Genomic DNA, 27298 nt, shown 5'->3' with positions numbered 1-27298 from the left:
GATCCCCGCCTCCAGGCCACCATGCCAGTGGTCCACCCCCTCCAGGGCACTGATCCCCGCCTCCAGGCCACCATGCAGTGGTCCACCCCCTCCAGGGCACTGATCCCCGCCTCCAGGCCACCATGCCAGTGGTCCACCCCCTCCAGGGCACTGATCCCCGCCTCCAGGCCACCATGCCAGTGGTCCACCCCCTCCAGGGCACTGATCCCCGCCTCCAGGCCACCATGCCAGTGGTCCACCCCCTCCAGGGCACTGATCCCCGCCTCCAGGCCACCATGCCAGTGGTCCGTCCCCTCCAGGGCACTGATCCCCGCCTCCAGGCCACCATGCCAGTGGTCCGTCCCCTCCAGGGCACTGATCCCCGCCTCCAGGCCACCATGCCAGTGGTCCGTCCCCTCCAGGGCACTGATCCCCGCCTCCAGGCCACCATGCCCAGTGGTCCGTCCCCTCCAGGGCACTGATCCCCGCCTCCAGGCCACCATGCCAGTGGTCCACCCCCTCCAGGGCACTGATCCCTGCCTCCAGGCCACCATGCCCAGTGGTGGCCGGGGGGTGGACCAGGCCCCAGGCTGCCTCCCTGCAGGATGGTCACTAGTACGCAGCCTCGAGGGAGCTCCGAGCCTTAGACAGCTTCACTTTCTTTCTTCCTTTTATTCTTCAGTGTCTTGTCTATGTCTTCTGGACAAGAATGGAGTTTTTTCTAGCATGTTTGTACTGAAATATAAAATATATACAGAAGTGTACAAAACATGAGTACAGACGTCCCCGATCCCCACAGAGTGAGCGACAGCAGTGTGACACCCCCCCTCCTCCCTGCCCGGAGGCTTTTGCCCACTTAGAATCATATTTAAACTGTAGAGTGCGTCCTGTCACCCGTCTTCATATTTGTGAGACTCCGCCATGCAGCTTTTTTGATTTTCATCGTCACTGCCGTATCTCCTTGTAAGAATTTACCGTGACTTACTTGTCATTGAACAGTTGATGGGCGCATGGCTTGTCTCCCTTGGATGGTGTTACAGACCATGCTGTTATGAACACTTTTGCATGTTTTTGAGTGCCCCTATGATTTCATTTCTGTTGGAGACAAGCCTACAAGTGGAATTGCCGGAACACAGAATGCGTAATGGAGTTTCCATCTCTTTACTGGTGAATGGAGATGATCCTACTTAGCCTGGAGTCTCTGAGGATGGGGCAAAAAAGCTTGCAGAGGTTCTCACCCAGTGATCTGTGGACGGCGGGCATTTAGTCACGCGATGGCCCTGGCTGTCACTTCCCCAGGAGCCCATCTTTGAGGGCAGCCTGATGCCTTCACGTCCTGGGGCATCTGGACTCAGAATGGAGATCTGGGTGGGCAGATCCACCTGCCTCATCCCAGGCCAGGCCCTCTGCTCAGACCTGGAGCTGCACTGAGGCCCCCGGGGGTCTCTCAGAGCACCCCTGGACTCTCTCAGAGAAGGAGGGCTCTTCCATCCAAGGCAGCGAGACCCGCCTCCGCATTCAGACCCTTCAGCTTCACCTCCTTCCCCGTTTAGCTTCTGTCTTAGTCATTCTCAGCATCAACCTCGCTTCTCACGCTTGGTCCTTGCCTTCCATCACCCGTCTGGATGAGACTCACCCTCTGGCCCGCCTGCCCAGCTCCTCCTCAGACCTGGAGAGAACCACACGGCCGCTGTGTCAGGGTGTGTCAGGGCCACTGTGGGTGGAGCGTGGCCTCAGCCAGGCCCTGAGCCCCCTCTGTACTCCCTCGCTTCTTCCAGAGTCAGCCTCACTCCAGCGCTCCACACCCCCCAGACCCCGGGGTTCCGAGCAACTGGAAGCCTTCGGGTGAGAATAGCTTCATGTTCCTCTTCTGCTTCCTCCAGACCCGTTGGCTTCCGAGGGCATGAGGGCTCCCGCCTCTCATCTCACCCGGGAAAGACGGGCCAGCTGCCGGCTCCTCCAGCACCCCTGCGCCCCAGACGGCTGTCTTCTCTCCAGGCCTGCTTCTTTCTCTGTCTCTCTGTGTGTTTCTTTCTCTGCTCTCTTCCTGCCCCCCACCCCCACAGGACCCAGGATGCGCTCCCCACCCCCTGGGCACCCTCCTGGGCATGTTGGCTCGGCGGGTCTGATCCGTGTGCTTCCTCTGCCCCCCCCGACTCCACCTCGCCCCTCGATGCTCAGACCAGCCCTCTGGCTTTCTTTCCTCTCCAGCTGCTCCCGCCCACCTTCCCTGGGGTCCAGACTCCGTTGTGCGCAGGGCCCTGCCCTCCACCTGGCCTGCCCGCCCACTAGCCCAGATCTCCATTCTGAGTCCAGATGGTTCACTTGCCTCCTGGACTCCTCAAGTGTCTCAAGTTCAACTGGTCCAAGAATAAATGAATCATCACTGCCCTGGAGCCTGTGTCCCCTCCGCCTCTGTGCTCTACTGAGCAGGGGGCTGCCTCACTCTCTGCCATGCCCCCAGATCTCCTGGCAACAGAACCCTGATGTCCCGGCCTCCCGGCCCCGTCGTCCACCCCGCCCCCCACCCCCCATCCCTCCCCACTCCTCTGTGTGCAGGGCCCGCTCCACACACACCCACACACACCCACACACACCCACACACAGCCGAAGGCTGAGGGGACAGAGGAGGAGTGAGTGAGTGCCCTTCTCTTTCTGCTTGACGGGACTTGCAGAAGTTATCGATTCATCTGTGCTTTTTGGAGATAATTGGAAAACATGACTTTGTGTCCAAAGCCTCAAATGGAGAGAGACTTGGCGTGATCCCTTTTTTCCAGTTCCTGTAACAATCCGTGGAGTCATCCACGAGTTTACCCCCTGGGGCCCCCGCGCCCGGAGATGCCCAGCCCTCTGTCCCCCTCGGTTTGTTCTGGACAGAGTGAGCCTCAGCGACTCAGTTTTAACTTCCATTCTCTCCTTCTCTGATTGTCTCTTACTGCTCCCCGCCCCCCCCACCCCCCTGGCCCCAGGGACCCGAGGTCACAGGCTGCTTATTTAGCCAGACCCACCGAGTTCTCCTCTGATCTCGGGGCCCCCGAGACACACTGAAGAGGGGATTAGTGACCAGCTCCACGTTCAGCCAGCTGGGCCGTCGGCACCCATCACCGGCTCGCCCTGAAATGTCTGCAGGACCTCACAGCTTTGCCTCTAGACCCAGAGCAGGAGGCGGCTCCTGCAGAGAAGTGGCTTCAGGCAGGCCACCCCTAGAGCCCAGCGCGGCCTTGCTCATGGCCTTGCAGGCCCGCCCACGGAGAGGCTGGGGTCCGGACATGCCGGTTCTGACCCTGGCAGGCACGCCGTGCCTCCTGAAGCCAGACGGTGAGGCTGGAGCGAGCAGGGAGCAGGCCCTTAGAGACGAGGATCAGATTTCCCTCCAGGGCTCTGCAGGAGGACCAAGCCCTGCAGAGAATTAACCACACGACTATTTCCTCAGTTCTCCCAGAGATGCTAAATAGCTGGTCCCGTTCTAAACACAGAGGAAAGAAACTAATTCGCTACATACGCTGGACACCTCAGGGCATTCTCCTGCAATCCCCACGGACATGGGCAGACCATTTTGCCTTGACCTTTGATCTCTGCCCCAGAAGGGGTGAGCTGTTTTGCTTGTACCAAATGTCCCCAAGATGGATCATCTCCCCTACTCCAACGGCAGAGGACTCCTACTTCCGCCCCCTGCCCCTGTGTGTTATTTGGAGATCATGCGCGCTATTGCTGAACCACCAGGACAGTGTCCGCTAGTGACCCAAATGCCAAAGACACCAGTGGCCAGTGGCCGGGGTTCCTGCAAGTTGCGGGAGGCGGAGGCTTTGTGTTTTACTCCCTACCCCTGTCACTGGAGGTGCTGTTTCTTCAAAGAATAATTTATTTCAAACTTGTTATTTTGCATTGGGTTATAGCTGATTTACAATGTTGTGATAGGCTCAGGTGGACAGCAAGGGACTCAGCCATGCGTGTACACGTATGCATTCTCCCCCAAACTCCCCTCTCAACCAGGTTGCCGCAAAACATCAAGCAGAGCTCCCTGTGTGCTGTGCGTGGGGAGCTGTGCTTGTTGGTTATCCATGTTAAACAGGCCAGTGTGCACCTGTCCACCCCAAACTCCCTGAGTAGCCCTCCCACCATTCTTCCCCCAGATCCCTCAAGCTCCTTTCCTAACCCTGTGAGTCTGTTTCTGTTTCCTAAGGAAGTTCATTTGTGTCATTTCTTTACAAGATTAATTTATAATTGTGGTGTCATAAGGCTTATTATGCTGCTGCTGCTAAGTCACTTCAGTCGTGTCCGGCTCTGTGCGACCCCATAGACAGCAGCCCACCAGGCTCCCCCGTCCCTGGGATTCTCCAGGCAAGAACACTGGAGTGGGTTGCCATTTCCTTCTCCAATGCATGAAAGTGAAAAGTGAAAGTGAAGTCGCTCAGTCATGTCCAACTCTTAGCGACCCCATAGACTGCAGCCCACCAGGCTCCTCCGTCCATGGGATTTTCCAGGCATGAGCACTGGGGAGTGGGTTGCCATTTCCTTCTCCAATGCATGAAAGTGAAAAGTGAAAGTGAAGTCGCTCAGTCGTGTCCGACTCTTAGCGACCCCATGGACTGCAGCCCACCAGGCTCCCTGTCCCTGGGACTCTCCAGGCAGGAGCACTGGCGTGGGTTCCATATAGACAATATCAAAACACAGGGGAAAGAGAGGAAACAACCCATGACTCCTGCCCCGTTAGCTCAGCGAGGCAGCTGCGGTCACGTCTCGGGGGCAGGTGTGTGTACACGTTTTCTTTTGTCGCTGAGGTCACTTCATGCACAAACACACACATTCACATATGTGGTCTCCTGCTTATTATTATTACTATTTGCTTATCACTTGACAGTCGTCGCTTTCCCACATCACTAAAAGTCCTTCCTGAACATCACTTTCAGGGCCATTACCCTCCATTGTACAGCTGGGCTGAGCCATTTGCCTATATTTGGACATTTCCATGGTTTCCAATAAATGCACTTTCCAAGTCCCCAAGCGGATCCTAGACACAGGCTCCTTCCCTTGGCCTTTGGCATCCGTCCCCGGAGACATGGAGCCAAACCCCAGGATAAACAGAGCTGTTCACACACTGTTCCCAGCTGAGCCCCGTGGACAAATGGGCGAGACAGACTCGGGAAGGAGAGGAAAAACAGCCTGGACGCGGGAGACTCTGGGGCTGATGCTCGCCCCAGGATGGGAGACAAGAGGCTCACCCGAGCTGCTGGTAGAGGCTTGAGGTCCTGCCGGGCGGCAGCTGCCCACCCCGGGACCGGGTCATCTCTGCAGTGTGAAGGGGCAGCCGCCCACCCTGGGACCGGGTTGCCTCTGCAGTGTGACGGGGCGGGTGAGCGGGCTTCTCTCGGTAGTGGGAGCAGAAAGTTGTTCCTACTGACAGAGAGGACAAGGTTCCAGCCTGGGAAACTGCACGTGTGGGAAGATGCCAAACGGGACACCCTGGACACCCTCCTGCTTCTGAGAACCCAAGGGCCCCCCAAGGCCCCAAAGCCCAGGCACCAGTTCCTGCCCCAGAGGAGCAGAGGACGGGGTCCTGGCCCCGCAGCCGCAGGCAAGCTCTGGGACGTCCTGGGACGCTGCCTACCAGCCCCAGCCGTCTCCCACGGGCTTCCCCACACACCGCCTGAATTCCCTCGCATCAGTCTTGCAGTGTAGACAGGATAGGCAGGGTTTAGCCTGCTTGTCAGACACAGGAGCTGGGGCCAAGGAGGTCACCCAGCTGCAACGAGGGAGCATCTCCAGTGTTTCCTCCTGACTTCACGTCAGCAGGAGAAAGAAGCCTCTCGACCTCCATTCAGGGCCTTCCCTTGAGCGTGGCGCAGGCGGTGTGCCTGCCGTGGCAGGGGCTGCGTCTGGACCCGCTGGCCCGGCCACCTCGCCCTCAGGGGTCCCCGGCGGGCTCCTCCCTGACGCAGACCCAGAGCTCCGCCAGCTCCCACCCACCCCTAAGGCCCCCCAGCTGCGGTCGCTCCACTCGCCCCTCCCGTGACACCGGGTTACTGAGGGTCTTTAGGAGTCACACGAGCCCTTGTTACTTAGGCTTTGATGCTCATCACAGATGGGGAGGAGCAGAGGGAGGAAACTGCCCACACCGAGCAGGTGCAGTCACTCAGGACTGGCCCTGCTCTGCATGGGACCAGTCCCCGCGCAGGCTGGGGTGGAGGGCGACAGTCATCAAACTTATAGGGCTCAGTGGGGAAGAGAGTATGAAGCATCTCATCAGGAATTTTATAGTGATCACAGGTAGAAATAATTTTGGGATGGGTTTAAAACATTCATTTTTATTGATGCTTTTAAAACACAGGATTTATTAGAAAATCTTGTGATCACCCCTTCCTGTGTGTGTCCCTAGGGCATATCTTCACAGAGACAAATCTGCCGTGGGGCCGGGTGTGCATGTGTGTGCATGTGTGTGTACGTGTGTGTGCACACTGGTGCGTGTTCTCGGGATGCTGGGAAATGGAAGGATAGGATTGATTCAAGGTTGTTCAGTCAATGCGCAGAAACATGGATCTGTAAGGTTCGTGGCTGCGCCTTCTGATTCAGGGACACCGACACTTCAGCACACACATTATTCAAGTTCACTTCGCTTGTTTGCTTTACTTTTTTCAACCTGGCTACTAGACCATCGAAGGTTGCGGGTGTGACCCCCATTATGTGTGCGCTGGATTTGTTGCTGCTGTTTAGTCACAAAGTCGTGTCCGACTCTTCTGCGACCCTGTGCTGTGGGATTTCCCAGGCAAGAATATTGGAGTGGGTGATGGGCTGGTCTAATATAGTAGTTTCAAAATGGTCCCAGGCACATTTAGGCTCATTTTATATTTTCAGTTCTTTGTCTAGTCGTTATCCTTTAGAAATGAAAGCAAGAGGAGATAAACACAGTGTGTAAAATAAGATTTTGTTCAGTATAACCTTTCTATCATTGTGTCTGTGATTAAGAGGAAGACCTCTTCTAATTATCGTTAAATTTTTATTGTGATAATTCACATACCATAAAATTCAGCCTTTTAAGTGTGCAATTTGGGGTTTTTTAAAACTAATTCACTAAGCTGTGCTACTGACTCCGTTCCCTAATTCCAGGATATTTTCGTTGGCCCCAGAATAAACCCCGCACCCACCGCAGCTCCTCTCCACCTTCCTGCCCCCAGATCCTGGCGACCCTCCCTGTCTCCGTGGCTCTGCCTGTCCTGACGGTCCCTGTAACGGAGACGCACAGCACGGGTGGTCTCGGGGGCCAGCCCCTTCTCCTTACCGAGCTTTCAGGGCTCACCCGCGTTGGATACAGCACTTTATTAGTCTCATGGCTGAACAGTATCAGCTTGTGTGCGGACAGCGCACTGAGTCTGTCCATCAGCAGCGGAAGGATGTCTGTGCTTCTGGCCTCTGTGAGCGGCGCTGGTGGTGAGCGTCTGCGTGTGTCCTGGCCTCTGTGAGCAGCGCTGGTGGTGAGTGTCTGCGTGCGCTTTGCGTGACGGGTGGCGAGCATCTGCGTGCGCTTTGCACGACGGGTGGCGAGCGTCTGCGTGTGCTTTGCGCAACGGGTGGCGAGCGTCTGCGTGTGCTTTGCGCGACGGGTGGTGAGTGTCTGCGTGTGTTCTGGCTTCTGTGAGCGGAGCTGGTGGTGAGCGTCTGCGTGCGCTTTGCGCGACGGGTCTGCGTGGACTGAGGCTGTGTGTTACCTAGGGCTGGGCTTGCTGGGTCAAAGGGCGATTCGGGGACTGCCGGCGGCCTTCCAGAGCGCTGCACCCTGAGCTGACTTTTCCCGCAGCCATCCTAGCTGGGGAGAAGCTCTCCTCAGTGGCTTTGCTGACCTCAGAGGACACAGGTTTATTTCAGGAGACAAGGTGGCCTGCCCTCGAATCCCCGCCCTCTTCCTGGCACGCCTTCTCCAGAGTCGCCCCTTATCCTTGTGGCTTCACTCTTGCTCCCACATCTGCCACCCCCAGATCTGCTTCTCAAGCCCAGGTCTCTCTCCTGAGCCATCCGGCTTACAGGTCACACTGGGTCGTCCTGGACCAGGAAGCCATCATTCCATGTTCCCCAGCCCCCCACCCCACCCCAGGTCCCCCTGCCCCCCACCCCCCACCCCACCCCAGGTCCCTCTGCCCCCCACCCCACCCCCAGGTCTCCCAGCCCCCCACCCCACCCCTACGTCCCCCAGCCCCCACCCCACCCCAGGTCCCCCAGCTCCCCACCCCACCCCTACGGCCCCCAGCCCCCTACTCCATCCTCCTCCAGATGGTTTAAAGTATCACCACCTCTCCAGCCAACTGAGCTGGAAGTCCTGAGACCAGTCCCCACGTGACCAAAACTTGTCTGCTGTGCTGAGTGGGCATAGAATTCGCCTCCTCGTGGGCACTGCTCAGCCTTAGCCCAGGTCATGTCGTGCAGAACTGTCTCCCTGCACACAGGCTGACTGGCCCCTCCCGTGTAAACATGCGCCTTTCCGTCGTCGCCTGTCCCGTGAGGCCCGCGCGTGCAGTCTGGGGTCTGCAGTGACCTGGTCTCAGGGCACAGTTCCGGGCTCAGCCTCTCCTGGTGCAAACCCCCGGGCGCGCTGTGCCCCGTCGGACTGTCCCACAGGAGCATCCTCGCCTGCCTCCTGTCCCAGCCAAGCCTCTGCAGGGGTTCCCTGGGAGGCTCTAGTCCCATCCCCTGCGCGATGAATAGCGGGGCTCCCGTGTGCCACAACTAAACAGACTGAAACACTAAGTGGCCCTCGCCAGTGCGTTCTGGACTCTCGGGTTCAGCCTGCCGGGGGTGGATGTGGGGCCGCGGGGCCAGCGGGGGCAGAGGGCAAAGCCACTTGTTTGTTTCTACAAGCGCTTCCCCGGTTTCTCCAAAAAAGGGTTTGCTACGAGCTTCTTGCCATGAGTCACCAGACCGGTTGGCCAGAGACTCAGGTCCCTGAGGACCGCAGAAACACCAGGCCGGGCCTTCAGGGCTGAGGAGCCGTGGCCAGACCCTTGCTTCTGCCCAGGAGGGGGCTCCAAACCGTCCTGGGGGGCGTCCTGCCTGGGGCCGGCCCAGCGCAGCCATGGCCCCCACCGACCGGAGCCCCCTCCTCTGCAGGGAAGCGCCTGGTGACACCAGACGGGCCCTCCCTTCTTTGCGAGGCTCTCGGAGCTCCTGGCAGGGGTCAGGCCCCAAAGTTTCCCTGGGCAGGTCTCCCTGCCCTGGTTGGCAGTTCCTGTCTCTCTCATGGAGTGCTGGCCCTGAGGACACCGGGCAGCCAAGGGGTAGAGTCTGCTGAGGTGCTCTGTGTGAGGGCTGGGCCGCCCCCTTTTCCAGAAGCTGCTCTCCATCCCTCCACTCACAGGGCAAAGTGGACGCAGAGCTAGCCTGGTCGCAGGCTAGATGGTGTAGACGGTGCCCTGGGGCCCAGGTCCACAACCTCCCACCATCCGGGGAAGTAAAAATGAACTGTTTGCACTGGCCTGGGAGGCGGTGCCCACACCCCTCCAGCCCTTCTGGGAGGCCCGATGTTTATCACTGACTTCTTAATCACTGGAGCTGGGCCAGGCAAGGGTCGGGCTTCATGGAGGGTCCCGGCACAGTGCGGCCAGGCTGCGTGATGGGGGTCACCGGCCACCTTTGTCCCCACCCACCCCCCGCCCCTGGCCTAAGGCATCTCGGCTTTTGCTTTTTTCTTTTTCTATGAAACTGAAATATTTATTTATTTGACAGCACTGGGTCTTTGTTTTGGCAAGTGGGTTCTAGTTCCCCAGTCAGGGATCAAACCCAGGTCCCCTGCATTGGGAAAGCAGAGCCTCAACCACTGGACCACCGGGGAAGTCTCGGAAACATAAATATTTAAAGGCAATTTATTTTGTGTGTGAAATAACTTTTGTTTTTTTCCCGATCATAAAAGTAATTCAGACCTTATCTGTTTGTTTGGAAAAACGTTAGATGGCCAGCTCCTAATACACACCAGATAAACCCGGCGGAACTCAAGGGCTGTGCTGAGACCCCTCACAGTTAAGGTTGGGGTGAGAGTTTATCAGCAAAGAGGAGCAGGAGCCTTCCGAGCAGTGGGAGCAGCTCTGCAGAGGCCCATGTCGGTGCCCTCCATGGCAGTGGCAGGTGGGCAGGTGGGAGTCACGGTTTCTCCCACGGGGGCCGATGGGGGGCTGGCAGGTCCGTGCCCAGAGAGGCCCGAGGCTGTAGTGGGAAGTGGGACCTGGGGGAGGGCAGGCCCTGGGAGCGTCTGCAGCGACCCTGGTGAAGGCAACAGGAGCCTGGACCAGAGGTGCACGAGGGGGTTGGGGGGTCGGGGGTTAGGCAGTCGAGGCAGGACCTGGCTTTGGTCCAGCGATGCCACTTCCTGCTGAGTTCAGGCTCCTGGAGGGTCCCGGTCAGGCAGGTGACCCGCCTCACTCTTGCCCACAAGCCTTCCTTGGCAGTGATGGGGTGAGGACTGTCAGTGGACGGCGGCTCCAGCCCAGAGGGGAGCCCCCGGGAAAGCAGCGGGGAGCCAGCCGGTGGGCGCCTGGCCTAGGGGTCCGGACCTGAGGTTCACGGGTCTCCAGTTTGGAAGAGCACACTTGGCCTCTCCCTGCTGCTCTGCCTTTTGGACAAAGCGGTCAAGGCTGAGCATGAAATGTCAGATGGAGTAAGGTGGCTGTCAGGGCCCGGCCTCTGGCCTCCCGCTGCGCCTGGGGTGGCTCCTGTTCACAGGCTCCTTCATGGCCGTCTTGGCGGCAGCTCTGAGCTGCAGGCCCATCTGCCTCCCAGCTCCCACTTTCCCCCAGCTCCGAACGTCCTGGAGGCTGGGGCCTAGCCGACCCAGGGCCTCTGGGCTTCTGCTGGGCTGGGCCTGCTTGGGGAAGGCCACGAGGAGCACAGCAGCCCCCAGCTGTCCGTCTTTCCACAGGACGGCGGGCCCCCTGTGTCCTCGCCCAGCAGCCTGCCTCACTCTGCCCACACGTCAGACCCATGGCCTCGGTGGTTCTGGGCTGCAGGAGTGGCGGGTCAGGGTCCTCAGGACTGACCACCCAGCCCTGGTCGTCCCGTGCTCGGCCCTCCTTACGCACACAGGCCCTCGGCGTTTCTGTCTCAGTGCCCCGCCGTGTGGCAAAACTAACACAGGAGGCAGAGATGGGGGCACAGACCCACTCCTGCAGCAGCTGAACAAGAAGCCCAATGGCTTCCGACCTTCGTTCCCACCAGGCTGCATCCCCCTCTTGCCAACCTACCTTAGCAGAGGCCGTGAGCACCCCCCAGTCTAGACGAGGCCGTGGGCACCCCCCAACAGTCTAGCAGAGGCCATGAGTGCCCCCTCGTCTGGCAGAGGCCGTGGGCACCCCCCCGGTCTAGACGAGGCTGCGGGCACCACCCTCACACAGTCTAGCAAAGGCCATGAGTGCCCCTAGTCTAGCAGAGGCTGTGGGCACCCCCCCAAGTCTAGACGAGGCCATGGGCACCCCCCCACAGTCTAGCAGAGGCCATGAGTGCCCCCTAGTCTAGCAGAGGCTGTGGGCACCCCCCCCAGTCTAGACGAGGCCGTGGGCCCCCCACCCAGTCTAGATGAGGCCGTGGGCACCTCCCCAGTCTAGCAGAAGCCGTGGGCAATCTCCAGTTTAGCAGAAGCTGTGGGCACCACCCCCAGTCTAGACAAGGCTGTGGGCATCCCCCCAGTCTACAATAGGCTGTGGGCACCGCCCTCCAGTCTAGATGAAGCTGTGGGCATCCCCCCAGTCTACCAGAGACTGTGGGCACCCCCAGTCTACCAGAGGCCGTGGGCACCCCCTAGTCTAGCAGAGGCCGTGGGCACCCCCCCTAGTCTAGCAGAGGCCGTGGGCACCCCCCCGGTCTAGACGAGGCTGCGGGCACCACCCCCCCACAGTCTAGCAGAGGCCATGAGTGCCCCCTAGTCTAGCAGAGGCCGTGGGCACCCCCCCCAGTCTAGACGAGGCTGTGGGCACCCCCCCTAGTCTACCAGAGACCGTGGGCACTCCCCAGTCTAGCAGAGGCCGTGGGCACCCCCCCAGTCTAGCAGAGGCCGTGGGCACCCCCCCAGTCTAGACGAGGCCGTGGGCCCCCCACCCTGTCTAGCAGAGGCCGTGGGCCCCCCAGTCTAGCAGAGGCCGTGGACAACCACCCTAGTTTAGCAGAGGCCGTGGGCACCCCCCCAGTCTAGACGAGGCTGTGGGCCCCCCACCCAGTCTAGATGAGGCCGTGGGCACCTCCCCAGTCTAGCAGAAGCCGTGGGCAATCTCCAGTTTAGCAGAAGCTGTGGGCACCACCCCCAGTCTAGACAAGGCTGTGGGCATCCCCCCAGTCTACAATAGGCTGTGGGCACCACCCTCCAGTCTAGATGAGGCTGTGGGCACCCCCCCCCCCAGTCTAGCAGAGGTCGTGGGCACCCCCCCAAGTCTAGATGAGAAATCCAGGGGGACCAGGGATGTGACTGCCCCCTGCATGTCCCCCACCCCTCGGCTCCCTGGGGGACTCCCGCCCTGCCATCCCCACACCCCAGGGCTGACCCTCCATGTGTCCCAATCTTGGGAGCCTGGGTATGTCCTGTGCTTTGGCCACTCCAGGAAGGGTGGCGAAGAGGCAGGAGATCTGAGCTTGACTGCCAGCTCCCCTCACTCCCCTCCTCCAACACGCCATCCACAGAACCTGGAAAATGTTAGCACCAACCCCCAGAGCCTGCTCACCCTGTGCACACCCTGTTCAGAAGTGGCAAGTGCTCTGTGTTTATCTCTGAGGCTCTATGGTGATGCGACGGTCGTTCGGGCAGACACAGGCTCATGGGGACAGTGTGGCCCATGGGGACAGTGCAGCCCGAGACCCTCAGGGAGGCCATCCCAGGTGAGGCTCCCGAGTGTCCTCCTGCTGAGCCTGAAGCTCAGCTCACTCTGCCTGCCTGGACAGACAGCTGGACAGAGTGCTCAGGAGTAGCTGGACGGACGGCTGGTGTCAAGGCCTCAGTGCAGAGTTTGGGAAGCAGGATGCTGGGTGGAGGGGAAGAGGTTCAGACCCCAGGGCTGGAGGCCTGGCCTCCACGGGGGACTGTGTGGTCTTGGGCTTCAGCTTCATCCTGTGCGAACTGGTGACGAAGACAGCCTCACGGAGACGCGCGGGGGCGGGGGCGGCCACCGTCTGGGCAGCGGGTGTCGGAGGTTCCCTGGCTGAGGGTTCGGAGAGCGGGGTGTGGGGGGGAGGGGGCGACAATGCCCTCTACAGACGTGACCGAAGCTGGGAATGCCGCCGAGGTCCTCACTGGCAGGATGCTGGGGGTCCCCCCCATCCTGGCCAGGCAGTCCCCAGGTGGCCCTGCTAAGCCCAGCCTCTCCAGGGCGGCCCCTCTGAGCCCCTTGCCCACAGTCCCTGGGCTCAGAGCCCGCCAGGCTCCAGGATGCCCTGGCACAAGGCTCTCCTCTGTGCCCGAGGGGCGCTCATTCCAGGGCAGGCCCACGGGTGGAGCCAGCACGCGGCCCGTCCACCCATGGGCGGCAGGCTGGGCCCAAGCCCTCCCCTGGGTCCACATGGACTGCTAGGGGACGATGCCCCCAGCCGCCCTCCTGACAGGCCCTGACCCGGTGCGGCCTCGTGCCGGGAGCTGGGAACGTGGGGCATCCTGGGCCTCAGACAGTGAGGGAAGGCTCCATGACCCACAGCGCGGGGCCCAGAGCCCAGCCAACCACAGAAACCCCACTCCCCGCCCCGCTTGCGGGGGCCAACCAGCCGCCAGTTACGGGCTGGAGCTGAGCATGTGTACAGGCCCTGAGCGCCCCAATTATGCTTCCAAGGAGAATGCCCGCCTTTCCTGGGGTCCCCCAGCTCCAAGCTGGTCAGGTTTCCTGCAAAGCCAGCGAACACTGCCCGTGCAGCAGGCAGAGCTTTTTCCACAGCCCCCGGGCCTGTGGCTTTCTCCAGGAAGCTCAGCTGTGGCAGAGCCACAGTTCGGTCCAACGAGCTGGCCTCGGCCTCCCCTGAGGCTCCTGCCCACAGACCCCCAGGGACATGGGCACCTCCGCCCCCCCAACCCCCAACCCCAGGAGCACCCAGAAGAGCTTCCCGCAAGGCAGCGGACTCCCCCGGAACTGAACTTCGGGAGAGCCCAGGCTCCCATGCCTGGAAAGCAAGGGGGCTGAAGGGAGTGAGCACCCCAGGTCCCCACAAGTCCCGGCCCTGCGCTCCCCCTTCCTGTGGTCACATCAGCCCTCTAAGGGAGCTGCCCTCCCGGGGACCAACAGGGCCCCCAGCCTGTGGCCAGCTCCTCCCATCTCCCCCGTCCTGCCCTCCCGTGTAGACAGACGACCCTGACGGCTGCAGGGACTGACGTCGGGGGTCCTCAGGGGCCAGAGCCTCACAGGAGAATGGGGTGGGGCGGACATGAGCCCAGCTGTGAGACCCCAAGGGGCTGGTGGGGAGGGCGGGAGCAGGACAGGAGGGAGAGCTAGGGGGGTTGAGCTCGGAGCAGGAAGGCCCCTGGGTGCTCTCCCAGGGCAGTGGAGCCAGAAGCAGCCCGGGAGAAGAAAGGCTGACATCTAAGGCGCCCTGCCCTACCCCGAGGCTGTCTGTGCCCCCAGGACTTCGGTGAAGGCTGGGGACAGAGAGCTGGCAGTCGAGTCCCTGCCCCTGACCAGACCCTCAGGCCCCCGCGGCCCTGCGGACGCAGAGCGTCTGGGCAGTGTCCCGGGTCCTGCTGGGGGGGAAGAGCAGTGGTCAGCCTCGCGGCCGTGCCCCCTCCTAAGCGAGCAGAGCTGGCCCTGCAGCCCTGCACTCCACTCACTTTGGAGGTGTTCCCCAGGCTCTCCTCCCTCTGGGGGCCTGCAGACGTCTCCTGCAGGTGTCTCGGGCCAGGACCACTCCTTCTCAGGTGACAGGTCACAGGAAGGACAGAGAGGACCTGGGCTTGCAGGGCACGTGTGGGTGGCCAGGCCTGAGCGAGGGTAGCCATGGGCAGAGGAGGGCTTGGCCTTTGCCCCCAGGGTTCTCACCTCTAGGGACCTCCTGACAGACAGGCTCCCTCTGTCTCCTGCTTTGGCAGTGCAAGTGGGAAAGGCTCCCTGTCCAATCAGACAAGACTCCAGGAGACAGGGCAGCTGGGGCCCGAGGGTCACAGACACTGCGTCCCGCCTGCCAGAGACCTGTCGCCGGGTCCCGGCCAAGCGAAGGTGCAGACCAAGGGCCTGAGGGACTCGGGAGCCAGGAGCTGCTTCTGACCCTGACCCTGACCCACTGCAGGCCCCTGCCACGCTTCACAGGGCCTCAGAGTTTTTCCGAGGTCATCCTTTCTACTCTCCTGTCTCCATGAGGAGTCCCAAATCACCCCCGTGGCTTCCCTCGACCCGAAAGCATCACTGCCTAGCCTCGTTCAGAGGCCTGCAGACCTTTGCCCATGGAGGTCCAGTCCCCCCACCCCACCCTCCCAGTGGAGGGGCCCGGGGCAGAAGCACAGCAGGACGCACCCCCAGCTCTGGGCTGGCTTCTCCTCAGATAAGCGGGGAGGAGCTGCTGCCCAGAAACCAGCCCTGCAGGGCGCGGGCCACTTCTCCTTTTAAGGCAGCATCTGCGTCCTCAGCCCCAGCCCCACTCATTCCTGACTGTTTGGAGGAAACGATGATTAATCAGTAACCCCCGCCACCCCCCGCCACCGCCTGTTTTTCATTAGGTTCTTTTTAAAGGGCTGGTGCACCCCCTCTGGCACAGACACGCAGCAGGTCCCAGCCCAGGAGGTGTGGGGGAGCCCGTGAGGACAAAGGCAGGGGGGGGTCAGAACACGGACGTGCTGGGGGCGGGCTTGGGCACCAGGAGGCAGGCTCACCCCTGCTGGCAGCGGGGATGGGCGGCTTTGCCCCACAACCCCTGGGGAAGGTCGGAGGTTACATCAATTTGGGGGCCGCTAGTGAGACGGGCTGCAGCCTGGGTTCTCCCAAACAGGGGGTGAAGTCAGCCAAGCTATCTCTCTGGATCCCCAGGTCCCCCTCCCTAGGTGAGGCCCATGAGCACTGTGGGAACTCTGGGGGCAGCAGGCAGCAGGGCTGCCCATCTGGGGGCCTCACCTCCGTCTGGGGCCAAGGGCCCCGGGCCCAGCCTCAGCCTAGCTCTTCGAGTGGACAGCATCCGTGATGGAGCCACTCTGAACCTGGGGGGCCAGGGGGCCAAGGGGCTACCTGGCCAGGCTGTAGGTGGGTGGTCTGAGCGTCCTAAAAGGGTAACTGCAGACACCCCCCCCACACACACCAGGCCCCTTGCCCGCCTTGTATTTGCAAGCTTCTCTCCCCCTTTTGAATCAAGGCACGGTCACACCCGTCCTGCCCAGGCTGAAGCTGCTCTAAAGGGTCACCTGATTCTGCGAGCCCAAGAGTGAGTGGGTGGAGGGGGGCCTCCGGGCTGTGCTGTGACCCAGGCCTGCGGGGCAGGAGGAGGGAGTGTGCATTCCAAGGCCCTGGCTCACCAGGCCCTCTGCCGCACAGAGGAGCCAAGGATGCCGGCTTCTAAATACACCCCGGGCCAGTCCCCGAGGGCTGTACTCGCGGCCCAAGAACACACTGTTTCCACAGGACCGAGCAGTCCCCCTCTGGGGGCGTGGCGGGGTGGGGAGGCTCAGAATGCGGTGGTGGGCTTCCAGCCCCCCAGCGGCTCCTAGAGACAGCACACGTCCCAGCAGTCAGGCCGTCGTCCCCCTGCTAAGGGCACGCGGCATTCAGGGTGCCAGCTGCTCTGGAGTCCATCACACTCACACAGTAAGCCTAAGAATTCGTCCTAGGCAACTCAGCTGCTCCCACGGCTCTCAGAATAAGGTGCTGACTTCACGCCCCCGCCTCCAGCTCAGCACAGCGGCCCCCCACGCCGCCCATCTCAGCAGGACCCGGTGGATCCCAGGCTCCTCACAGACAGCAGTGGTCCTTAGCAAAGTCCTTACTGGGAAAAGAAGGGAAATAATGTGGGCTTCTCAAAAAGCCACATATATGTGATATAAAGGAACATCCCATATTGTTACCATCAGACCACAGTCTTCAGGTTATAAATAACCAACCCCTGAAAACCTCACGTCTATACAATTTTTTTTTAAACATGTCAATATGCACTTGGTTTGCTTTTAAAATAGTATATAAAAACTTAATAAGGTCACCTGGAGAAGGAAATGGCAACCCACTCCAGTACTCTTGCCTGGAAAATCCCACGGATGGAGGAGCCTGGTGGGCTACAGTCCACGGGGTCGCAAAGAGTCGGACACGACTGAGCGACTTCACTTTCTCTTCGTAAGGTCAGCTGAGTCAGGAGGTTAACTTCCTTCAGGTAGAAATGCTGGTCATAACAGATTTGATTTTCTGTGGATTCTGTTGTTGGGCACTGCCAGCTAGGTCGTTTGTCGTTTGAGGTCACACTTTGAATCCACACCTGTGGCATTTTCTGGGTCAGCGTGAGGGGTGCTGGGCTATACCTGGGTGGGCTGTCCCCTTGTGCCCTGTGGACGGACTGGCTGTCCCTGTTTTCCACTCTGGATTCCTACAGGCATCTCCTGATGAAGGTGCTTCATGATAACTCTGAAGGCAATTTCTAAACAATAAAATGTATGTCGCAAATGGAAAACAAACAAACAAAACCATGGCCTGGGAACCAGCGTCTTGGAATGCGCCCCTTTCCCTCCTTTGACCCCAGGCCCGGCTGCCACGCTGCTGGGGGCTCGTGGGCACTGTGGGGCTCAGAGCCCCCTCCCCTCCCCTCTCTCGGCTCCCGAGCCGGGTGACCGGGCAGAGCGCCTTCCAGGGCTGAGATAGGAGGCGTGGCGACCATGCCTTGACTCAAAAGGGAGAGATGTGCTCGAAAATACACACTTCTTTGTTGTTGGGTTCCTATTTCTGTGAAATGAGGATGGTAGGCAGGATCTGTAAATATCCCTAACTGAGAAAATAAAGCATGATCAGGCCTTTGTTGCTCTCTCCAACCATTTTTTTCCTTTGGGAAAGTCTTGGCTGTAAAACCCCAGGACCTGAGACTCACTTGACCTCCTTGGAGCCAGGCAAGGCCCCGGGGCTCCTGCCCAGAGCACAGGAAACATGGATGCCCATGAACCCAGAGATCAAGACAACTGATGCGTGAATGAATACTGTAAAAAATGAAGTGTCATGCAAAAAAATCCAAAGATGGACAAAGAAGTAAAATCTCAAGGAAACGCAGCAGCAGCCTTGGGGACGTTCCCCTTTGCCTCAGGTTCCAGCAAGGCTGAGCAGGTTCCCCGTCCCAGCTGCCCGAGACAGAGAGGGTGGCTCTGGGCCTGAGGTCTGGGGGTGAGGGCTGCAGCCTCCAGGGCTCCCTCCGGGACCTCACAAGGCGGGGTTTTGAGTCCGATGTCAGCGCGGGCTCTGCACGCGACCCCAGCCCCACACGGTGCTGTCAGCGGAGACCGCTCGGAGGTCCCCACACTGTCCCTGGGCGCCTTCCTCTCTCTCTGCAGCCAGCTCCTCATGTTTATTTTTCTTTTCTGCATTCTTAGGAGGGCAAGCAAGTGGAGACCAAGACAGATGCGAAAAAGGGAGAAGACAAGGGCAGAGATGCTGGCAAGAAGCCCCTGGGCCCCAGACGGGACTCAGACCTGGGGAAGGAGCCCAAGAAGGGTAGCATGAAGAAAAGCATCTCGAGGGACAAGGACGAAGCTGACGGCAGGAGTGCAGAGAGGCCCAAGGAGGAGAAGCTCGTCAGGGGCCTGGAGAAGGGCCGGGTTAGGGCCGTGGTGGACAAGAAGGAGGCTGGGAAGGAGGGGCCGGCCGCCCCCCGGAAGGATGAGGAGAAGCAGAGGAATGTGAGCAGAGACAAGGGCAAGAAGGGCGAGCAGCCCGAGGCGGCGAGCAAGACGGCGGTGCCTGAGAAGGCCAAGGGGCCGCAGACGGGCGAGGACACCCGGGCGGAGGCCCAGGAGCCGAAGGGGGGACGCAGGGACAGGGCCGCCAGGCCGGAGGAAGAGAAGGCCAGGAAGGAGGAGCCCCGTGAGGCAAAGGCCCCCCGAGAAGACAGCAAGACCCCAGTGCCAGAGAAACCCACCCCTGGTGCCCCTGCGAAGCCTGCCGATGGGCCCGCCAAGGCCGAGGAGGAGGCGACCCCCAGCATCTTCGATGAGCCCCTGGAGAGGGTGAAGAGCAACGACCCGGAGGTGACTGAGGTGAATGTGAACAACTCGGACTGCATCACCACGGAGATCCTGGTGCGCTTCGCCGAAGCGCTGGAGTTCAACACGGCCGTCAAGGTCTTCGCCCTGGCCAACACGCGGGCGGACGACCACGTGGCCTTCGCCATCGCCATCATGCTCAAGGCCAACAAGACCATCACCAGCCTGAACCTGGACTCCAACCACATCACCAGCAAAGGCATCCTGGCCATCTTCCGGGCCCTGCTGCAGAACAGCTCCCTGACCGAGCTGCGCTTCCACAACCAGCGCCACATCTGCGGCGGCAAGACCGAGATGGAGATGGCCAAGCTGCTCAAGGAGAACACCACGCTGCTCAAGCTGGGCTACCACTTCGAGCTGGCCGGGCCCCGCATGACCGTCACCAACCTGCTCAGCCGCAACATGGACCGGCAGCGGCAGAAGCGGCTGCAGGAGCAGCGGCAGGCGCAGGAGGCACAGGCGGGGAAGGCGCTGCTGGAGGTGCCCCAGGCCCGGCCCCCCGCCCGGGGCTCCCCCAGGCCCTCCCTGCAGCCACCCCCCAAGGCCGCTCCCAAGAACTCGCCGGGCAAAGGGGGTGCCCCGGCCGCGCCCCCTCCACCACCGCCTCCCCTGGCGCCCCCACTCATCATGGAGAACCTGAGGAACTCGCTGTCCCCGGCCACCCAGCGGAAGATGGGCGACAAGGCCCTCCCTGCCCAGGAGAAGAACTCCCGGGACCAGCTGCTGGCGGCCATCCGCTCCAGCAACCTCAAGCAGCTCAAGAAGGTGGGCACTCCTGGCCACGGGGCGAGGCTGGGGGGTGGACCTGCACTCCCTCCAGGGCATCTGTCCGTCCTCCCAGGAGCTTCCTCTAGCCCGTCCCCCATGTTTCTCCCGCAAGTGGAGAAGCACCTTCAGACACTTCCTCAAAGTCTTCCCATTCCCCAGACCCACATGGCCTTTGTTTTAGAGGGGTTCTAATCCCCTCTTAGAACCAGTCAGGCCCTAGAGGTCAGGTCACCCCAAAGGTCTTCAAGAGATAGTCCGTCCCTGGAGAGCCGGCTTCTCAAAGCTCCTCCTCCAGGCTGACCCCGCCCCTCCTGACCAGGTCCCTCCTGAGACACAGTGCAACCTCGACTGTCCTCCCAGTCATCGGATGGCATCAGATTTTTACAGAAAAGGGAAAGGGCCTCCTCTGCCTGCAGCTCCTCTGATTGAGAGCCCAGGAGGAGAGGAGGGCAAGGCATCCCAGGGCCCCCTGGGGCCCCCTCCTCTAAGCCGTCTGCTCTGCCCTGACAGGTGGAGGTGCCCAAGCTGCTGCAGTAGGCCCGAGCTGCCGGCGCGCCCGCCACACCACACCTGCCCAGGCCCCGCTTCCCAGGGCCGCACGGACCCCGCCCGCCACGCCAGCTGCCCTGCTCTGGACATCCCTGCCCTGCTCTGGGGGAGCTGGAGGCCGCGGCCACTCCACGAAGGGTACCTTCTCCCCTCGCTTCTTTTCTTGTCTCTGGCGCTCTCCACCACTGTCTCATCCCTGGAGCCGGCGGTTCTGGACGAGAAGAGTCCTACTAGCACGTGACCGAGAAGACGACACCCCTGGAGCCTGAGGCTGGCCAGCTGCCAAAGGCCTAGGAGCTGGGAGGGGGGTCCCTCAGGGGCCATGCAACGCGTGGGCCCACTGCCCCCAGGGCCAGGATTCAGGCCTCTGAGGAGCCCTGGGGGCAAGCCCGCTGGGCTGGTGGCTCCCTGTGTGGGGCAAGGGTGTAAGACTGGAGGGCCAAGGGCTCAGGGGAGAGGGCGGAGGCGCTGAGGATACCCCACACCCCTCCCCGCTAAGCACAGGACTTGAGGGGCGCGGCCTTGTGGGGGGTGGGCTGCGGCAGGGGGAGAGGACAGACAGCCGCTGGACCTGAAGACTGGATGCCAAAGCAGACGTTCCCTCACACTCACCTGCTGCTGTTCAGATAGCTGTGATCTGTCCTCCGTGAGATTTTATAATATATACGAGCCTTCAGCTGTGAGTGGCCGTGCCCACGTGGGTGCTGTCCCCAGAGTCCTGGCGCTCACCCCTGCTCGGGAAGCGCAGACTCCCCGCCCTGCCTAGCCACCCACAGGGCCGGACTCACTCAGGGGGTCCTGCCCGGGGTCCCTGGGCGCAGCGCCGAGGCGGGTGGCGGAGCCAGGGCCTCAGTGGCCACATGAGGCGAGCGGTCTGCGCCGCTCCGCGCCTCCCGGTGTGGGTTGAGGGCCGGCGCCCCGAGCAGCCCCGGTCAGGAGGGCCGAGGGTGAATGACCGCGGGGCAGTGCCCAGCGGGTGTGCCCCCGGGCCCGACTCCCACTGCCTGGATGCCAAGGGCCTCTCTCCGCTTTGGAGCTGCCGCCGGGCCTGGGGCCTCGTCCCCCGCGTCCACCATGCGCCTGACCCCGGGAGCCCAGTCAGGGCCTGGGGCGACGCCTGCGCGCGGCCCCCGCCCCTGCCCACCTGTCCGTGACCGACGGCGGACACGACCGGGCCGGAGGGCGACTCCCGCCGGCCGCACGGCCCCGCGCGGCGCCCAGGGCCTCGAGGCCCCGCCGGGCCGCCGCTTCAGGGCACGAGGCTCCCGAGGGGACGACCCCTCACGCTGTGCCTGGGGCTGGGTGTGGGGGGCCAGGCCCCGCCCTCTGCACGCCCTCTGTCCGCTCTCCCGCCTAGTCCCGCGGCTCCCGCAGACCAATGACGTCACCCTTCCCGCCGCCCCCGCAGGAGAATGACGTCCCCTCCCCCGCCCCCCGCTGGGCGATGACGTCCCCCTCCCCCGCAGGCCGATGACGTCACCCTTCCCGCCGCCCCCGCAGGAGAATGACGTCCCCTCCCCCGCCTCCCGGCTGGGCGATGACGTCCCCCTCCCCGCCCCTCCCCCGCAGGCCGATGACATCACCCTTCCCGCCGCCCCCTCGCGTCCCTTGCAGGCGGATGACGTCCCCATCCTCGGGTACGGCGCGGCGCCTCCTAGCGGAGACGCGGCCGGGCCTTGCGCGGCGCGCGGACGGAAGGCGGGCGGCTGTACCGGGCGCGGCCCGCCCCGCGGGAAGGCCAGGATGGCGGGGCGGGGTGGGGGGTGGGGCCGCCCTGGGATCAGCCGTGTTGAGGGGAGGGCTCGCTAGGCGGGGCCGAAGCCCTAGCTGACGGGTCCGGACCCAAACCTGGGCCGGGATTCCCAGCCGCCTTACCCTCTCCGCACCCCGCCCGGGGGCCGGCGGAGCCCCAGGCCCGGCCCGTCCGCGGAAGAGCGCCCGGACGGGGGCGGCGTGTACGGGCCCGGGGTCTCCGGGCTGCAGGGCCCCTCGGCCCGCTCGCTCTCGCAGGAGGCCCGGGCTGGGCCTGGGGCCTAAGGCCGCTCAGGCGCTCCTCTAAGAGGCGAGAGATCCGAACGCGGGTCACCCACCAGGACCACCCGGCCTGGGGAGCCTAGTGGGGGCGGCCCGCTGGGGAGGTGGTCGAGGGGCAGACGCTGCCCGCCCCACCGGGCACACTTCTTCCGGCCTCCCCTGCTCTGCCCATCGGGCTCTCAGCCTCCTCCCGCTCCTGACCGCCCCCGCGCTCCGCTGTCTTGCTAACCCCTGGCTCCGGGCCCTGACTGTATGTTCCAGGCACCCGGGCCCTAGCCCGCTCCCTGCCGTCCTCTTCCGGACTCAGGCTCCCCAGCACCGCAGGCCTCGCTGACGCCAGGATGCGGGCCCTTCCACCCCCGCTTCCCTGGCCCCCCAGCGTCCTGCTGCTTCCTCCGAGCTGAGCAGGACCCCCACTTATACCACTGCTGACCCAACCCTGAGGGTCACGGCTCCTTCCACCCAACACCATCATGTAGGGCGACTGCCAGTTTTCAGGGGTGTTGGGGGAGCAGCTGTGCCCGGTCCCCAGGTGAGGTGTTGGGTCCCAGGAGAGACTAGGGCGGTGCCCTGTTTACCAGCTAGACAATGTGAGGGGCCTCCTCTGCTGCCACCACGTGAAAGCTGCACTCCAGCACGGTTTCCCCTTTTTCTTAAAATTCTCTTTTTTGCAGTGCTTTGCAGCGACTTAGCAGCAGCAGCAGCAGCAGTTAATTGATTGGACATGTTGGAGGGAGGGGGTAGGGGGCTCTGATTGGGATAATCTGTCTCCCATCCTAGACTATGGAGCAATTTCTAATTGGCCCCAGGCTGCTGACTTAAGGAAGCTCATTCCGGATGGCATGGCCCTGCATTCATTAACATCTCATCTTTCAGGGAAATGCAGAAATCTTGCCCTGGAAACCTCCACCTCCCAGCTTCAGGACAGAGAGAGGGGCTGTCCAAACCTTGGGATGACCTGGTGACCCCTCTCCCAGCATGCTGGCAGAAGCTGTGGCCTGGAAGCCAGGACACCCGCGGCCCACCTCTCGTCCCCATCCTCGGGAAAGGTGGACTTGCAGCACAAGCTTCCCCTTCACCCAGGTCAGGTCCAGAGGTAGAGGTCTGGCCCTGGCCCCACAGCAGCTGGCCCAGAGCTCCCCGCCCTCACTGTGAGAAAAGAGCATCCAGCGGGCCCTGTGCGCCGCCAGCACGAGGGACGGCCGTCCAGACCAGGCCGCAGCGCCCTGAGGCCTGAGGCATGGAGCCAGCAGGTTGCAGTGGGGCCGGAGGGCGAGTGGATGGAGGGGAGGGGACTGAGAGAGGGCTTGGAGGGCTTAGGGGCTTTCCAAGCTGACTTGGTGTTCTCCCCGCGTGAATTAAAGTCTATCGAGCTTCCTTTCCTGGATCTGTCACCAGGCCAGGGGGCGGGAGGGGACCGGCCCGACACAGCAGAGGCACTGAAGTGGGCCTGGGGGCCTTGTGTCTTGGGCGCCTGTGATGCTCTGAGGCGGCTGACAGCACCTGCCTGGCCGGGCTCCTCTCAGCCGCTGGTCCAGGGAAGGCCCTCTGACGGGGAAGGGCAGCTCCAACAAGCTTCCTGTACCCCTGAAGCAGCGCCCTCACTCTACAGATGAGGAAGCGGAGACCCGGCGACCTTGGGAAACATACCTAGGTCAGTCGGTGGGGGACAAGGGCGAGTCCAGGTGTCTCAGATGGGTGGAGGGAGGTGCCTCTCACGCCAGACCCATGTGTGGAATCCGGGACCACGAGGACCCGGCCCCCCACGGTGGCAAGATCTGCCTCCCCAGCTCTGGCAGCCCTCAGCCCAGGGCTTCTGCCTGTGCTCGGGCACCGTCCCTGCCCTCCCCCGCAGAGTCAGGAGGTGTGGACGGCCCAGCAGAGTTATGTCACCACGGCTTTAATCCCCCGGAGCGCAGCCCTTGGGGCAGCCGGTGGGGGGGGGGGGGGCTTCTGCCGGTGGCTGGTGGAGCCTTCCCAGCCCCAAGTCCACGGCAGACAAACAGGAGGCGCTCAGCCTTCCTGGCCCGGGGTCCTGGGAGGAGAAGGGCTGGAAGAAAGCAGGGGCCATGCAGGCTTTCCCGCCCTTCCCCCACTCCTGATTAAAAATAGTCTGCATGTCCCAGGCCCTCCCCACCCGCCCCTCAGTCACGGCCAAGTTCCAGCTCAGCTCCTGTTCCTCCTCCCTGGGGCTCCATTCCCAGAAGGTCTCAGGGCGCAGCTGGGCCTGGGGCCTGGCGAGCAGACGCCCCTGCCCACCCCCGGGGCCGGGCAGAGGCTCAGCCTCCTGAGGGACGGCAGAGACGCAGCTGGCTCCTCAGGCTCCAGGATAGGAGGGCTGGGGTGGCACGTACGGGGGAGGAGCTGTAAGCCAAGGAGACAAGGTGAGGGTCGGGGTGGCCCAGGAGTGCGCGAAGGAACCCCGACCCAGGCTGCAGGACCCCCAGGGCGGAGCAGGCAGGAGGCTGAGCCCACTCACCTGCAGGGTTGTAGACTGGGGGTCCGGCCGGGTAGAGTGGATACTGGGGTGCAGGACCGCTGGGTGGGTACATGAAGCCAGGCTGTGGGGGTGCGGGGCCGGCTTTGGGGTCCTGGGGGTATGGGTACACTGGCTGCACAGGGATGCCTGTCATGGGGATCTCCTGGCCTGGTTGGGGGGCAAGGACCAGTACTCAGGGCACCGCCTCCATGGGACGCCGTCCCTGCCCCTCTGGCCCACGGGGTCCTGCTGCCTCTGCCCCAAGACCCTGCTGCCTGGCCAAGTCCAGCAGGGCGCCCGGAGGTGGCCCCTGCTGGTTGGTCTGGGTTCAGCAGTGTGCCCACTCAGGGTTTCAGAGGCCTCCTGGGCCAAACAGCACTGGCCTGGGGGGTGTCCCGCCCTGCCCCGGCCTAGCAGAGCTGCCTCTGAGGGGTCCTCTCACACTGACCCCACACAGGGTCACCGTTCCCACACCCACCAGGCCTGGGCCCGTGTGCAGGCACAGGATTTTGCACACGGAGCGCACCCAACATTGCTCACGCTCCAGGCCCGGCCTGCTGTTTCCTGAGAGCCATGTGCACGCGCACGGCCCAAGCTGCAGGTACATCCGTGTACCCAGGGTTCACACGTGTCCCTGCACCCTGGCTTCTGGGGTGACAGGCAGGCAGGTGTGTGTCCAGAGGGGCCCGCTGCTGCCAACCACACCTCCTGACCTCTGGTGCCCTCCGAGGGCACCCCCGCCCCTTCCCATGTGGACAGACGGACGGACGCACCTTCGAACGGGCTCTGCAGCTGCTGGCGCCGGCGGTAGAGGTAGCAGCAGGAGCAGAGGAAGCAGCAGATGGTGGTGGCCACCACGGCCACGAAGAGGATCACGGCCGAGGCGATGCCCGCTATGGTCTTGGGACTTGGACAAAGAACAGGTCTCCTCACCTTCCAGCCTCACGCGGGGAGTCCTCGCCACACAGACCGCCATGCTGGCTTGGACCCCCCGGCCAGAGAGACGCGGGGCTCTCTCCGCCCCGCTGGGGAGAGCTTGGGGACCGCGCTTCCCCGAAGGCTGGGCAGCCTCCTGAGCAGCGGCCTCCCTGCAGGGGCTGCTGCGTGCACCCGAGTCCAGGACTGAACAGCTTGGACTCCCAACACAGGAGGCCTGACGGGCAGAGCTCCTTTCTCAAACTGCGCTCGGTCACTGCCTCCCCATACATGTTCTGTATGTCAGCGTCTCCTCCTCCCAAAACAAGTTTGAAAGCCCCTTTTGTGCGCCCCCCCTTAATGAGGAGGAAACAGTGACCCACCCGGGACCTGTCCTCCCCAAGATCACACAGCTGGTGAGCGGCGGACTGGGGGTTGGACCAGTCCGGCCAGAGGCTGGAGCGCCGCTGGGCCAGGGGCTGCCCCTGCCCCCGCCCTGCACAGGCCCGGGCGGGGGGAGGGCCCGGCCCAGCCCCAGCCCGCGATGACCACATGACGGTCACCGGCCGGCCCCTCCTGGAGCTCCTGCGCCCTGGAGCTCCAGCCCCGCTTCGGGCCCAGGCAGGGTGTCGGCTAAGAGCCGGAGGGGGTGGGGAGGGGAGGCCGGCGCCCACCTGAAGGCCAGGCAGTGCTTCTGCTGCCTCTCGGTGATGAGCAGGCTCAGGTCCCGGCAACAGTACCGCTGGTAGCAGGTTCCGCAGCAGAAGGTGAAGAACTCGCAGTTGAAGCCCGGATGCCAGGAGCCATTCCGGTCCAGGTACCACAGGCAGTCCTCGCCAGCCAGGGCTGCGGGCAGCGGCGGAGGTGCCCAGTGGCCAGCGGGCCGGGTTTCGGGCCGCCCCAGCCCCACTCCACTGCCCGGAGCTCCACCCTGGTCCCTGCGCCCGGAGGCCTCGGCCTCGACCCTCAGGGTCGGGCCCCCCGTCCAGCTCCCGCACCTTTCCCACGGACCCTAAAACGCCGAGGCTCCGCCGGGATCTCCCGGGCGCCCCGGGGCCGCGCGCCGAGGCCTCCCGCCGCGCCCCGGGCCCTTACCCAGGGGCGCCCCCAGCACCAGGAGCGCGACCGCGGCGAGCGGCGCGGCCCCGCGGAGCCCGGCGGGCGGCATGGTGCGGCGCGGCGAGCGCGGGGCGCACAGGACGACGCCGCCGCCCAGCTCCGCGGGCCGGCTCGCCCGCCGGCTCCTCGGCTCCTCTCCGCCTGCTCGGGGCGGGGCTCGCCGGCCTGCGCCGACCCTGCTCCCGCGCCCCGCCCTCCGGGCTCCGCCCCGGCCACGCCCCCCGCGGGGGTCCGGGTCCCAGCCGCCTCCCCAGCCCGCCCCGCGCCGGCGGCCGCTGGGCCCTGCTGCGGAGGGCCTCTTGGCCCTC

General features: G+C 63.0%; 2 protein-coding genes and 1 long non-coding RNA gene across 4 annotated transcripts in view; 1 reads left to right on the top strand and 2 right to left on the bottom strand.

The window, feature by feature from the left end:
• LMOD1 (leiomodin 1) overlaps positions 1 to 23854 on the top strand; it is a 31909-nt gene extending 8055 nt beyond the window's left edge. The window contains exons 2-3 of the mRNA XM_006078465.4: positions 18458 to 19891; positions 20405 to 23854. Coding sequence (XP_006078527.2) covers positions 18458 to 19891; positions 20405 to 20431 — 1461 coding nt within the window. The 3' untranslated portion in view covers positions 20432 to 23854. The remainder of the gene's footprint in view (positions 1 to 18457; positions 19892 to 20404) is intronic.
• Positions 6265 to 7558, bottom strand: LOC112585011. The gene is made up of 2 exons (XR_003109294.3): positions 7256 to 7558; positions 6265 to 6851 (listed from the first exon to the last, which is right to left on the bottom strand). It is a non-coding gene; the product is annotated as an uncharacterized LOC112585011 (long non-coding RNA).
• Positions 23855 to 24361: 507 nt separating the features above from the next.
• On the bottom strand, positions 24362 to 27125 carry SHISA4 (shisa family member 4). Of its 2 annotated transcripts, none has more exons than XM_025285239.2 (5): positions 26967 to 27125; positions 26546 to 26717; positions 25730 to 25863; positions 24957 to 25068; positions 24362 to 24841 (listed from the first exon to the last, which is right to left on the bottom strand). In XM_025285239.2, the coding sequence occupies exons 1-5, from the start codon at positions 27037 to 27039 to the stop codon at positions 24757 to 24759; spliced, it is 576 nt and encodes a 191-aa protein (XP_025141024.1). In that variant the 5' UTR covers positions 27040 to 27125; the 3' UTR covers positions 24362 to 24756. The 2 variants fall into 2 exon arrangements, with proteins under 2 accessions (XP_025141024.1, XP_006078539.2); XM_006078477.3 differs by having other exon boundaries at positions 24957 to 25124; positions 26967 to 27124.
• Positions 27126 to 27298: the final 173 nt, after the last annotated feature.

This window comes from Bubalus bubalis, chromosome 5 (assembly GCF_019923935.1).
Source record: "Bubalus bubalis isolate 160015118507 breed Murrah chromosome 5, NDDB_SH_1, whole genome shotgun sequence".
Classification (NCBI taxonomy): Eukaryota; Metazoa; Chordata; class Mammalia; order Artiodactyla; family Bovidae; genus Bubalus; species Bubalus bubalis.
The sequence above is the reverse complement of the archived record's forward strand: the minus strand, read 5'-3'. Positions and strand labels throughout refer to the sequence as shown.